Raw genomic sequence first — 13,520 nt, 5'->3', positions numbered from 1 at the left:
TCTCTTTATCTTGAAGCACACTACTAACATAATGTGTTTCTATCATTTTTTGTCTCCAAAATGCAGAAGTGAAATGTAATTTATCATTGCCACCAACAAGAGGAACAAGTTACACACCTGCTGACAGAAATCTGTTCTTGCCTGATGAAAGTGTAACGGTGACCTGTGCCTCAGGATTCTGGAACTCTTTCTCACGTCAGACTGAAAATACAATGACATGCAAAGAGGACGGAAAGTGGTCATCTTCCACAACAGATTGTGAATGTATGTTCATACTGGAGAGTATATTGAGAGTGTATTGGGGTATACACAGGTGAATCACTGTGTATTACTGTACAGGTTTGATTCATGCTGACACTAAACATCTCTATCATTGTAGGGATAACATGTGGTGATCCACGTGACCCTCTTGTGAGTTCTCCCTACTACTGGCAGCGGGGTCAATTTAGAGGAACTCAGCGTTACAACTGTAGAACCGGATTTAAAACCACAAATGCCCGGGGTGTTGCCACATGCACAAGTGATGGCTCCTGGACTCCAAAACCACTCTGTGAAGGTGCAGTTTTTTGAAGGAAGCCATCTTTGAATATCACTGTGGTTTGATTACCTTGTGCTCCGATGTTAGTTTGGACTGCATCAGAATTACATTGTTTGTCTTTCAGAGATTACATGTGACAAGCCAGATATCCTAAATGCTGTGATTAAAGACCCGAAAACAAGATACAAAATCAATGATCTGCTCACTTATGAGTGTAAGATGAATTATGAACTATTGGACAGTACTACCAGACCTACTGCTACCTGTACTACAAATGGCTGGACCAAGACACTTGGCTGTAAAGGTAGGATGACATTTACATTTCAATCATCTAAAACTCTGAGAATAAGAGTCAAGACACTGATCCAGAAGGTTTAAAGTTTACTGGAAATATCAAGCATCCGATTTTAGCCTGTTGTTTTATTCCCTATTTGAGGATTTGGTTTGGAATTGCTAATGGTATGAACGTTCACTCACTTTGCTTCCATTTGGTTTTCCAGATATTGCTCTGTTCAGTGCTTTTATCAAACTGACAGCTTGGCCAAAATCTAATGATATGGTAATGCTTTGTCACTGTGTATTAATGTACAGCAGGCGTGGAAAGAGTACTGTAAATTCCTACTCAAGTAGAAGTACTGTTACTTTAATGAAATTGTAATCAAGTAGAAGTAAAAGTACTGGTGTAAAATACTACAAGTAAAAGTAGCACATTTAAAAAGTACTCAGAGTAAAAGTTACAAGTTACTTCTAAAATAATTTGCTATTTCAATTATGATGGTTCTTTTCTTCTCCTTTTACAAGAATGGAAGTTCATGTGAAAAGGGAGAAGCAATTGAATGCAAGCTTCACAAACAAATAATTTATCTATATACGTAATATTGTTTACATGTGATGCTTGACAGGCTAAATGTTCCATAAAACACCAGAAAATAACCAACAAGATAAGATCCAGCACAGCTGATTTTAATATTAAATCTTCACATATACAAATGTTGTGGATCTACCTATTGAACACTTAACTCACTTCACTTCTCTCTGAATTTGCCTTTCAGTGTCAGTAGGAGCTGATTTTCTAAGTTAATCGAGTCTATCCTGGCTCGCTTTGCAGTGAAGAGTAGTAAAAAGACGCTCACAGGCGGCAGATGCAGGCAGGCATGTGTTGAGTTTGAGGGACAACTTCTTTATGTACGGAAACAAATGAAGTAAATCAATTTTGTCCGATGGACTAGCAAGATACCCATCCAGCTCCCCTGTACCAGCTCCCCTGTACCTTCTGACCGTTTGGTTGTCAATGATGAGAAGAAATCCTCTTCATCAGATGAATGCTGCCTTAGTGGCTCAGTCTCATCCTGTGTGATTGTGTCAAGATGATTCTTCAGGTACGCCAAACCTGTACATTAGAAACACAACATTCACATATTCAGTGTTTCAGCAAACTCTGTTGTATGTGGATGGCAACACAATCATATTATTGGCATTGCAATAGGTCTAACACAGACTTCCACACTTGTTATTCTCAGATACTGAGATGTATTTGAAAAAAATCTATTCAGATGTAACAAATGCTCTAATGTTGAGGTGAGTACATGTCTGGCTGTACCCAAACATAGTTATATGCTCAGGTTATTGTTCAGCACCTGTAATGAAACTTAAATAAAAGAAAACATAACAAAAAACAATTAAAGACCAAAAGATATCATATGGACAATGAGGTTCAAACCTTTTGGAGTAAATAAATCATACAGGCGGTGATGACATTGGCTTTGTCAGTCCAAGACGTACAGCAGCAATAAGCTGTGGCTCCTCCATCATTTCTCCAAAGCGCTTTTGGAGACCGTTCTGAATGGCTCTGATAAGTGGAAGGCACATTTGGCAAGATGCTTCCAGCCTTTAAAGTTTTGTATTTAGTAAGAAGATCACTGGCAGCAGCCACCCCATATGCCTGTTGGTCTCAGACTGTAGAATGTTCAAAGCTGAGACCAAGCTGAGGCTTCATCACTTTGCAGTACTCATTCAAGATAGACATTTTTGCCGGGCTCAGCCTGAAAAATAAGGTAAGGTAAACGTAATACCTCTTAGAATTCTAACATTTAATGGACAATAAATATTACTGTAATAGGAAAACATTACATTCAAAGAATTGCTACTCACATTTTCACTTTTAATTCACACATTTCTTATGGCATCCTCCCCCTTCTCTTGTATGATACCTGTGATCCTCTCCACAGCCAGGTAAGATGAGTTCCAACGTGTTTGATTTGGACGGATCAACTGCAGTTTGCACTCAGTCTCTACAACTGCAGCAGCTAAATTTGACCGCTCCGTTTCATTCCACATGGCTTGGCATTTGGCAAAAGACCACCTGGACAACTTTTTGTAGCTATCACTATTTGTTTCTGCCAATGCAGAATCTGTTGTTGCAATGAGGTTCAGCAGGTGACATGCACACCGTTGATGCCGAGGGAGTTGATATTCTAGGCCACTGTCATTTTTGGTATTCAACCTGCTCTGCTGGCTCTTCAGCATCTGAGTGCCGGTCTGCTGACTCGACTGCTTGGACCTGCTCACCAAAAACATTGAATGCCTTGATGAAGCTTGATCCACTGTCTGTTGTGGTTCCTTGGTTTGTTTGTTTGTGGTTGCAGAGGTAAGCATATTGTAGTTTGTCATCTTTAAATGGATGTTTCCTCTGTGGACAAAATTACTGCATCAATATGGGCAAAATGTATATAGCCTGACCAGTTTGGTTTAATACAAATGAACTTAAACCAGCACATAAAGTGTTATCTAAGAATTTGGGCAATGACAACATTTTTGTTTTGGCTCTGTAGTCCAGCACATTGGCTTTTAAAAGATTCAATGACAATGGGGTTAAAGTGCAGACTGTCAACTATTAGGTGTTTTTATTCATATCAAATGAACCATTTATAAATTACAGCATGTTTTGAATAATGTCACTCAGTCCAAAGGATGTTGGGGAATATCGTTATTTTCCCCAGTTATAAGAACTAGAGTATTACCAAACATGATTTGGGGCTATTATTCGAAACTCAGGATCCAACAAGATATGGCTTGGTGACATAATAAGCAAGCAAAACAAAGATAATGCACGTGCCTAAATATCCCAGGTCTCAAAATTATTTATTTTATCGTCACAAGTTCATTCATTTCACTTTTAGCTATCCCCAACAACTTACATTATGGGGATGACTAACTACTAGCCACCGTAACGTCAATGCGGTAGTAACCCGCACTACAGCTTACAGTTCCTTCTGCTGTGTATAAAGACGTTGGTCAGGGTTAACTTCTAACTAGCTAGCAACAGGATGAGCTAGCTAACGTCAGCTTTATGCTACAGATTGAATGCAACTGGCTAGTAGCAACACTTTGTTAGCTACATTACATAGCCTACACAGCAAACGCCATTTGTGGCGATAAAATATATTTATAACTTTACTTTTCGTACCATTACATGTTTCCTCAAGTTTGACGCAGAGTTTTTGTAGTCAGCCACCTTCCACCAACTTTGGTAAGCAGAGCTTACATTCCATAGTTACACTGTCTCCTCTTCTCTGCTTGAAGCTGAAGTGTTCTTTGAGATGCAGCCAGGGATTTCCTTCCTCGTGGTCTTCAGAAGACCCGGTCACTGGCTCTGTCTCTGTGTGTCTGTACTGTCTCCTGAACCTGCTCATTCTCGTTAGGCTCCATTTATTTTTCAAGTTGATTAGGAAACCTTTTTTTTCATGGCATGAAGCTACCTTTTTTTACTGTTATACAATCCTGCTACCGATCATAATTTGTGATTGGGCCTTTTTTGCGCAATGCGTGAAATGGAATTGTATTGGTCCATCTGGTCATGTTACTTGTCACTGACAAACAAGTGAACAATTTTAGCTGCTACAAAAGGCGCAAACTTCATGTGCTTGCCATGATTATGTGTATCCTTTTTCTGGATTGTACTCTGTAACGGATGGTTTTGAAAATGTAAAAGTAAAAGTACAGCCTTTGGAAAATACTCAAAAAATTACTAGTGCACAGAAAAGCTACTCAATTATAGGAACAATGAGTAGTTGTAATTCTTTACTTCCACCCCTGCTGTACAGTTATGATTCATGCTAACACTTAACATCTCTGTCATTGTAGGGATAACATGTGGTGATCCACATGACCCTCTTGTGAGTTCTCCCTACCGCTGGCAGCGGGGTCAATTGGGAGGAACTCAGCGTTACAGCTGTAGAACCGGATTTAAAACCATTAATGTGTCACATTGTGTTCTATAATGTTTCATGTCATTGTTTCCCCCAGAAATAAAGGGAGCATGTATCAACCCAACTGTGATGAATGGATTCCTAGTTCAGTCAAATGAGAGGAATGTTGATCGCAGAAATAGCAAGATATACTCTTCCTGCAGTGTAGGGTTCAGAATCTCTACCGGGGGTTGGTGGGGTGACGCCACATGTACTGAGGGAAAATGGTCTGGAATATTAGAGTGTATTGGTAAGAAAACGGTGAGCTTTACACCACTCCAGCCGACGCTTGGCATTGTACATGGTGATCTTAGGCTTGTGTGCGGCTGCTCGGCCAAGGAAACACATTTCACGAAGCTCCCGACGAACAGTTCAGGGAGAGCTTGAAAATGTCAGTGAAGACACTTGCGATCTGGTCAGCTGTTGCTCTGAGTACGCATCCTGGTAATCCGTCTGAATGTTAAACTGTTTAAAGGTCTTACTCACATCGGCAACGGAGAGAGCGGGATCACACAGTCGTCCAGAACAGCTGGTGCTCTCATGCATTGTTAAGTATTGCTTGCCTCATATTGAACACAGAAGGCATTTAACTCGTCTGGTAGGCTTATGTCACTGGGCAGCTCACGACTGGGTTTCTCTTTCTAATCTGTGATAGTTTGCAAGCCCTGCTATATCCGACGAGCGTCAGAGCCGGTGTAGTAGGATTCAATCTTAGTTCTGTATTGACGCTTTACCTGTTTGATTGTTGGGCCACGGTGGAGGCCTTTGGCAAAGGCTCGCATAGTCTGGTAAACAGAGCACATTGTCAATTGCTTGTTGGTTCAGGGATATTAAAAAGGATCACACTGTCTGAAGGGATGATGGGTACTGAGAGGTGTAGGGCAACCCAGCCCCCGAAGCCTCTTATCAACACTATGCAAAAGGCTTTACTGTCTTCTCAGGAATTCAGCATTCTCTGTGTTGATATCTCATGCCCCTATCTGGCTCACCTCTGAGAAGCAGAGGTTCTGTTGTCATTACATCATCTAGGTCTGATATTTCAGGGTTAATTTCACATTAATACTATTGGTCAACAACTCAAATAATTCAGATGTTATGAAGGGTGCTAGATTCATTGTCCCTTTTTTTTTGCTCCTGACCTGTGCTGGTGAGATACACCCTCGCTCTTTCTTTCTCATGATCTAGTGGTCATGGCACAAGCCATGGTCTCTCTGATCATGCCGAGAATAATACCTTGTAATGTCAATATTGCCTTCTAACTTAAGATTTATGCCTTGTATGTTAATTTATTCATTTCGCAACGTAATTAAATACTTGCCTTTTGATAGATAATTCTCAGACCTTTCTTTTTTTTATTAAAAACAAAACAATATGTTTTAAGTGAGAATAGGCATTGGTCTGAAGTCGAAAAAGAAAGGAAATTAATATGAGCACAACAATGCTTATTCCACCCATGCTCTACCAAGTTTTTCCAGCACACAACCTTGACCTATTACAGTAGCTTTGTTGGTAATGTACTTCAAACTATGTGTAGGTAAGCTGCTTAGGATTCAAACCTTCTCAAACAGCCTAATTCATACTCAACTATATATTGACATTTGAAGTCAGCAGGGTAACTCATCTCTTTATCTTGAAGCACACTACTAACATAATGTGTTTCTATCATTTTTTGACTCCAAAATGCAGAAGTGAAATGTAATTTATCATTGCCACCAACAAGAGGAACAAGTTACACACCTGCTGACAGAAATCTGTTCTTGCCTGATGAACGTGTAACGGTGACCTGTGCCTCAGGATTCTGGAACTCTATCTCACGTCGGACTGAAAATACAATGACATGCAAAGAGGACGGAAAGTGGTCACCTTCCACAACAGATTGTGAACGTATGTTCATACTGGAGAGTATATTGAGAGTGTATTGGGGTATACACAGGTGAATCACTGTGTATTACTGTACAGGTTTGATTCATGCTGACACTAAACATCTCTATCATTGTAGGGATAACATGTGGTGATCCACGTGACCCTCTTGTGAGTTCTCCCTACTACTGGCAGCGGGGTCAATTGAGAGGAACTCAGCGTTACAACTGTAGAACCGGATTTAAAACTACAAATCCCCGGGGTGTTGCCACATGCACAAGTGATGGCTCCTGGACTCCGGAACCACTCTGTGAAGGTGCAGTTTTTTGAAGGAAGCCATCTTTGAAGATCACTGTGATTTAATTACCTTGTGCTCTGATGTTAGTTTGGACTGCATCAGAATGACATTGTTTGTCTTTCAGAGATTACATGTGACAAGCCAGATATCCTAAATGCTGTGATTAAAGACCCGAAAACAAGATACAAAATCAATGATCTGCTCACTTATGAGTGTAAGATGAATTATGAACTATTGGACAGTACTACCAGACCTACTGCTACCTGTACTACAAATGGCTGGACCAAGACACTTGGCTGTAAAGGTAGGATGACATTTACATTTCAATCATCTAAAACTCTGAGAATAAGAGTCAAGACACTGATCCAGAAGGTTTAAAGTTTACTGGAAATATCAAGCATCCGATTTTAGCCTGTTGTTTTATTCCCTATTTGAGGATTTGGTTTGGAATTGCTAATGGTATGAACGTTCACTCACTTTGCTTCCATTTGGTTTTCCAGATATTGCTCTGTTCAGTGCTTTTATCAAACTGACAGCTTGGCCAAAATGTAATGATATGGTAATGCTTTGTAGAACAGGTCCTCTATGTGCGCTGTTAACTGAACGATGTGTCACAATGCGTTCTGTAATGTTTCCTGCCATTGTTTCTCCCAGAAATAAAGGGAGCATGCATCCATATTGAGGCTATAAGGAGGTATAGACAGTGTAATCACTGTGTATTACTGTACTGGTATGATTCATGCTAATACTAAACATCTCTATCATTGTAGGGATAACATGTGGTGATCCACGTGACCCTCTTGTGAGTTCTCCCTACCGTTGGCAGCGGGGTCAATTGGGAGGAACTCAGCGTTACAGCTGTAGAACCGGATTTAAAAACATTGATGTGTCACATTTTGTTCTATAATATTTCATGTCAATGTTTCCCCCAGAAATAGAGGGAGCATGTATCAACCCAACTGTGATGAATGGATTCATAGTTCAGTCAAATGAGAGGAATGTTGATCCCAGGAATAGCAAGATATACTCTTCCTGCAATGTAGGGTTCAAACCCTCTACCGGGGGTTGGTGGGGTGAAGCCACATGTACTGAGGGAACATGGTCTGGAATATTAGAGTGTATTGGTAAGAAAACAGATCCTCTAGAAATGACCTCTTTACAAAGTAGATCAAGAACAGTGGAATGCATTTCCCTCTGACTTGGCTATATTGGTCTGAAACTCAATCTCAATGCTCTTTCTCTCTAGATCAATCACAATGTGGCAGAATCTCTGTCATTCCCAACACAAGAAAGGTACCTCACAGTGAAGTCTATAAGAATGAACAAACTGTTACAATTGATTGCAAAGTTGGATACACATCTGAAACTAAGACTATAAAATGTAAGGATGGAGAATGGCAAACACCGTTACCAGCTTGTAGACGTGAGTAGTTGTTAATAGTTTTGTTCATGTAATTGATTTTAATTGAATACAGTGGCCAGTCATCCTTCAATGTATGTTTACTATATGTTGGAATAGTTTGGGGAAAAGGACCCCGAAGCCCATATGATATTATGTAATTACATAGATAGTAGTTCTGTGTCTGTACTGTGTGTGTTTTCTACCCACTAATCTTTCAGCAATATTTTCTTCTCTTGAAGCGCAAGGCGTTCCATGTGATCCTCCACCAAAAGTTGAAAATGCAATTGTTAAAATCCTGTATAAAAATAAATATAGAGAGGGATTTGAAGTGAATTATGAATGTCGCAAGTCCTTTGAAATAGAGGGACATAAAAAACTTACTTGTGAAAATGGGAGTTGGACAACTCCACCACCAACATGCAAACGTAAGTATTGCTAACTGTTTGAAACTCATGCAGTAATTCAGTTTAGAGTTACTCTACTATGAACAGCACCTATTCAAACAGGGAAAAAATGATATTTAAATGTTAATTGAGATGAAAAATTCTGTATCACATAACACCATTATTCTCTCATACAATTGGTTTTACAGAAATATACATCTCTGATTTATATTTTCTCAATGTGTCCACTTTGAGATAGTTGCTGTTGTTTTTTGCTATAATTCATTATAGTCTAGTATTCCTTGATATGATAATGGATGAGTTTCAGTGCATATTTACAGTATATATCACAAATTGCCCCAGTTACATTCTCTGAATATACTGTACATTGGCCATTGACTATGGTTCTAACCACACAGTCATTCTCTGCCACTTTTGTGTCTGTGGTACATAACTGTAATTTGATAGTTCAAACATGCTGTGCTTCACCTACAGAGTACTGTGGTAAGCCTGAGGGCGCAGGGAGGAGAATGGAGATTCCTGACCAAGTGCTGGAGAGATACGAAAATGGGAACCAAATAGACTATACATGCATTAACCCACACAAAGGCCCTGGAGGAACAGCAACTTGCAAGAATGGAGAATGGCACATGCCAGTTGAGTGTAACGGTAAGTCTATGGTACTGTATTATCATGGTACTGTACTGTATTATCATTGTACAGTATTATCATGGTACTGTATTATCATCATATTCTATAATCATGGTCTTGTATTATCATGGTATTGTATTATCATGGTACTGGATTATGTTACTGAATCATGGTACTGTATTTTCACGGTACTGTATTATCGTGGTACTGTATTTTCATGGTATTGTATTATGATTTCTCTCTATTCCCTGTTTAATCTAGCAAGCTGTCCTGATCCTCCTCCCATTACTAATGGAGATTTCACCAAGGAAAAGAGAGATGTTGAAGGTGTAATTACAGAGGTGTCCTACCAATGCAGCAGACAGTTTACACTGAGTTTCACAGGCAGCATCAGATGTCTGGATGGAAAATGGCCGAGCCCTCCAAAGTGTTTACGTATGTACTTTATTTTCAACTGGTCTGAACATGGTGTTATATCTACATGTCAAGTGTATATAAATGTATGAATATCTACTGTACACTAAGTGATTGAAAACATTTCTGGGATTTCATTTCCATCAGGGCCTTGTGAGATTTCCACTTTTGATGCAGAGTACAATCTACAGAATTTACCCAAGAAAGATTATACTGCGCACGGTGAAAAAAAGACTCTTCATTGCAAAGAGGGATATTACCATAAATTGAAACGTTATTCACTATGGAATATAGAAGAAATTGAGATGAAGTGTGATGATGGAGAGTTACAGTATGGAGAACACATGCCTATATGTAAGTTCATGTCATGTAAAGGAACACCCATCAGTGTAAGATAGTCATTCTCTCAACATTAAGAGTTTAACATCATCTAATATATAGAATGCATAAGTTCAGGATGCCCTGTGAGCTATCTACTGTAGATTAATACAATAGAAATGGATAGTATTTTCTCATTTTGATCTAAACCTTTTTTTATGAAAATCAATCCACCTGTTTGATCATATTCAATGAGGCCGCTATGTGTAACCTTCTGACTGTATAACCAAAATAATTTGTTCTTTGATTTTTAGGTAGCTATCGTTATTCATAGGTAGATGATGAACATAATGGGTAAGTTAAATTAACCACGAGAATGGCATGTCTTATCATGTCTCTTAATCACACAAACCTGTAGTAGGAGTGAAGGCAGAGCAAATGTCTGAAGTCAAGTATTATAAACAGTACTATGAACAGTATTATACACAGCATTATAAACAGTTATGAACAGCATGTTTTGGCTTATCAGTGAAGCATAACAGAAACATGTTGGAGTATAACATCACATCAAGCAGGAATCATTTCTCTAATCATTGACACAAAGATAAAAGGTCACATGGTTAAACACTGTCAATTATCCACTATAGTAGGAGTGGTCAGCAGAATTACTCCACAGTCTCTGATCTATAATAGTAGTTGTCAGTAAAATTACTCCACAGACTCTGATCTATAATAGTAGTGGTCAGCAGAATTACTCCACAGACTCTGATCTATAATAGTAATGATCAGCCAGATTACTCCACAGACTCTAATCTATAATAGTAATGATCAGCCAGATTACTCCACAGACTCTGATCTATAATAGTAATGATCAGCCAGATTGCTCCACAGACTCTGATCTATAATAGTAATGATCAGCCAGATTACTCCACAGACTCTGATCTATAATAGTAATGATCAGCCAGATTGCTCCACAGACTCTGATCTATAATAGTAATGATCAGCAGTATTACTCCTCAGATTCTCCTCTATAGTAGTCGTGATCAGCAGTATTACTCCTCAGATTCTCCGCTATAGTAGTCGTGATCAGCAGTATTACTCCTCAGATTCTCCTCTATAGTAGTCGTGATCAGCAGTTTTACTCCTCAGATTCTCCTCTATAGTAGTCGTGATCAGCAGTATTACTCCTCAGATTCTCCTCTATAGTAGTCGTGATCAGCAGTATTACTCCTCAGATTCTCCTCTATAGTAGTCGTGATCAGCAGTATTACTCCTCAGATTCTCCTCTATAGTAGTCGTGATCAGCAGTATTACTCCTCAGATTCTCCTCTATAGTAGTCGTGATCAGCAGTATTACTCCTCAGATTCTCCTCTATAGTAGTCGTGATCAGCAGTATTACTCCTCAGATTCTCCACTATAGTAGTCGTGATCAGCAGTATTACTCCTCAGATTCTCCTCTATAGTAGTCGTGATCAGCAGTATTGCTCCTCAGATTCTCCTCTATAGTAGTCGTGATCAGCAGTATTACTCAACCGACTGATTATCTTGTCATGTGATTTCATTTCTACAGAGTCATGATGTTCCCTCCATCAATTTCAAGAATCCTTACAAAGCCGCCTTTATATGCAAGGAGAAGACCCATTTGCTTTTGTGGTGTCTGTCGCTTGTTTAATTTAGATTTAGAAGAAATGTGAGCCATCCATCTTTTCAACATTTGACATTGTATCATCATTGAAACAAAATAACAGTATCTTTCAAATCATATCAGTCTCAGCTTCACTATAATAACAGTACAGCTATCTAAAGCTAGACTAAAATGGTACATTTGTTATATTAGTACAAAGTGATGTGATTGTGTGAATATCCTTCTATCAAGTTTATACATTTCCTGGCTGGGCTGATGAGACAGTGGATTGCGCAGTCAGTTGAAACAGAGTAAATAGGCATTTTAACATCATAGATTTAGCCGGTGGTAGCTTGTGGAATAGGCACCGGATGGAATGCGGTCTTAACCAATCAGCATTCAGGATTAGACCGGACACGCTCTATAATGTGTAAATATTCTCCTGTATCTCCCAGCTGTGTGATTCATTACCTGAAGGTGTAATATAAGTAGACAACTTTTATGATTGTGATTGAGACGACACGTTGTCTCCATGAGTCTTTACAAGGCTACAGTACAACAGAATAAGATTTACAGATGTTAACCTAACAAATGCACATTAAAGCTGACAAACTATTTCTCAGGTCAGTATCACTTGTCATTGGCCACACCAGATACTGAATGTTACTTTTGATTTTGACCCCCCCTTTGTTCACAGACACATTATTCCATTTTTGTTAGTCACATGTCTGTGGAACTTGTTCACTTTATTTCTCAGTTGTTGAATCTTGTTATGTTCATACAAACATTTACACGTTAAGTTTGCTGAAAATAAACGCAGTGGACAGTGAGAGGACGTTTCTTTTTTTGCTGAGTTTATATTCCCGAAGTCCTGTCAAAAACATAAAAAGTGAATATGGAATTGAAAGCAGAAATTGTCATCACTTTCCCTGCGTATCAGAAGAGTAATGTGCTGTTTCCCTATGATGATGTACAATAGTATCTAAATGTAGCAAAGTAAACACATCAGTTACGTTTGCTCACTTTGTATAGTCTAGTCAGTGTCTTACAGAGCAATTGGTGGATACTAACACAATGTGGGCACTACAAGCATGTGAGAAAGTGAAGGAAACACATCCTTACCAGTCTGAGCTGATGAAGCATCCACATTCACCCATACCACCAGACACAGCAGAGTCAGAGTTGATTTCATGTTGATCAAATGGTAGATGCAGTAAAAATGGAAGGAGTAGAACATAAATAAACAGTTAATGTTAATGTTTGTCTACAGAGTTCCAGCCCCCAGGGAGCACTGAAGAGAACCACTGTCCAGGGGGACTGACGCAAAATACTGGAAAACTCCAATATATAGAATTTAATCAAACCTTCACTGCGGTAAAAACACAGGTATAATTTTAGTGAATGATATCATAAATAGGACTGGTGGAGTTATGTCACACATGCAGCTAACACAGACATATGGAAATGTCTGCTCTACCCAAAATTACAACCAATTAATTGCAGCATTACCACAAAAATGGAAGAGGCAAGTAGAAGGGGAAAAAAGTAAGGAACTTGTATGTCGGCCCTGTGTTAAAGAACATAAATGGTTAAAGAAAAGTGTGATAACTTAAAAACATTTACCAATTTCATTTAAGGACCAAAAAACTGACAGCTGTGCCATATAAATTGCAAAATAGTTGTGAAGAGATTTTTGATGTACCCATTCCATGGCACATGGTTTATGAATTGATACGCGAAACAACGCCAGATTCAAAACTTCACATTTTTCAAATTAAATTACT

The 13,520-nt window shown here is 38.9% G+C and overlaps 1 protein-coding gene across 5 annotated transcripts in view; it reads left to right on the top strand.

The window, feature by feature from the left end:
- The window catches only part of LOC110524787 (complement factor H), an 83,609-nt gene extending 71,246 nt beyond the window's left edge, over positions 1–12,363 (top strand). For 2 of the 5 annotated variants that reach the window (XM_036978752.1, XM_036978749.1), the window contains 14 exons: positions 67–264; positions 380–556; positions 663–842; positions 6,472–6,669; positions 6,785–6,961; positions 7,068–7,247; positions 7,876–8,067; positions 8,190–8,366; positions 8,585–8,770; positions 9,224–9,397; positions 9,641–9,814; positions 9,941–10,147; positions 10,426–10,465; positions 11,683–12,363. In XM_036978752.1, coding sequence (XP_036834647.1) covers positions 67–264; positions 380–556; positions 663–842; positions 6,472–6,669; positions 6,785–6,961; positions 7,068–7,247; positions 7,876–8,067; positions 8,190–8,366; positions 8,585–8,770; positions 9,224–9,397; positions 9,641–9,814; positions 9,941–10,147; positions 10,426–10,445 — 2,240 coding nt within the window. In that variant the 3' untranslated portion in view covers positions 10,446–10,465; positions 11,683–12,363. The remainder of the gene's footprint in view (positions 1–66; positions 265–379; positions 557–662; positions 843–6,471; positions 6,670–6,784; positions 6,962–7,067; positions 7,248–7,875; positions 8,068–8,189; positions 8,367–8,584; positions 8,771–9,223; positions 9,398–9,640; positions 9,815–9,940; positions 10,148–10,425; positions 10,466–11,682) is intronic. The other 3 variants (XM_036978750.1, XM_036978751.1, XM_036978753.1) reach the window with 3 other exon arrangements.
- The last annotated feature ends 1,157 nt before the right edge of the window (positions 12,364–13,520 follow it).

This window comes from Oncorhynchus mykiss, chromosome 5, assembly GCF_013265735.2.
Source record: "Oncorhynchus mykiss isolate Arlee chromosome 5, USDA_OmykA_1.1, whole genome shotgun sequence".
In the NCBI taxonomy this organism is placed as follows: domain Eukaryota; kingdom Metazoa; phylum Chordata; class Actinopteri; order Salmoniformes; family Salmonidae; genus Oncorhynchus; species Oncorhynchus mykiss.
This window is presented reverse-complemented; position numbering and strand designations above follow the sequence as displayed.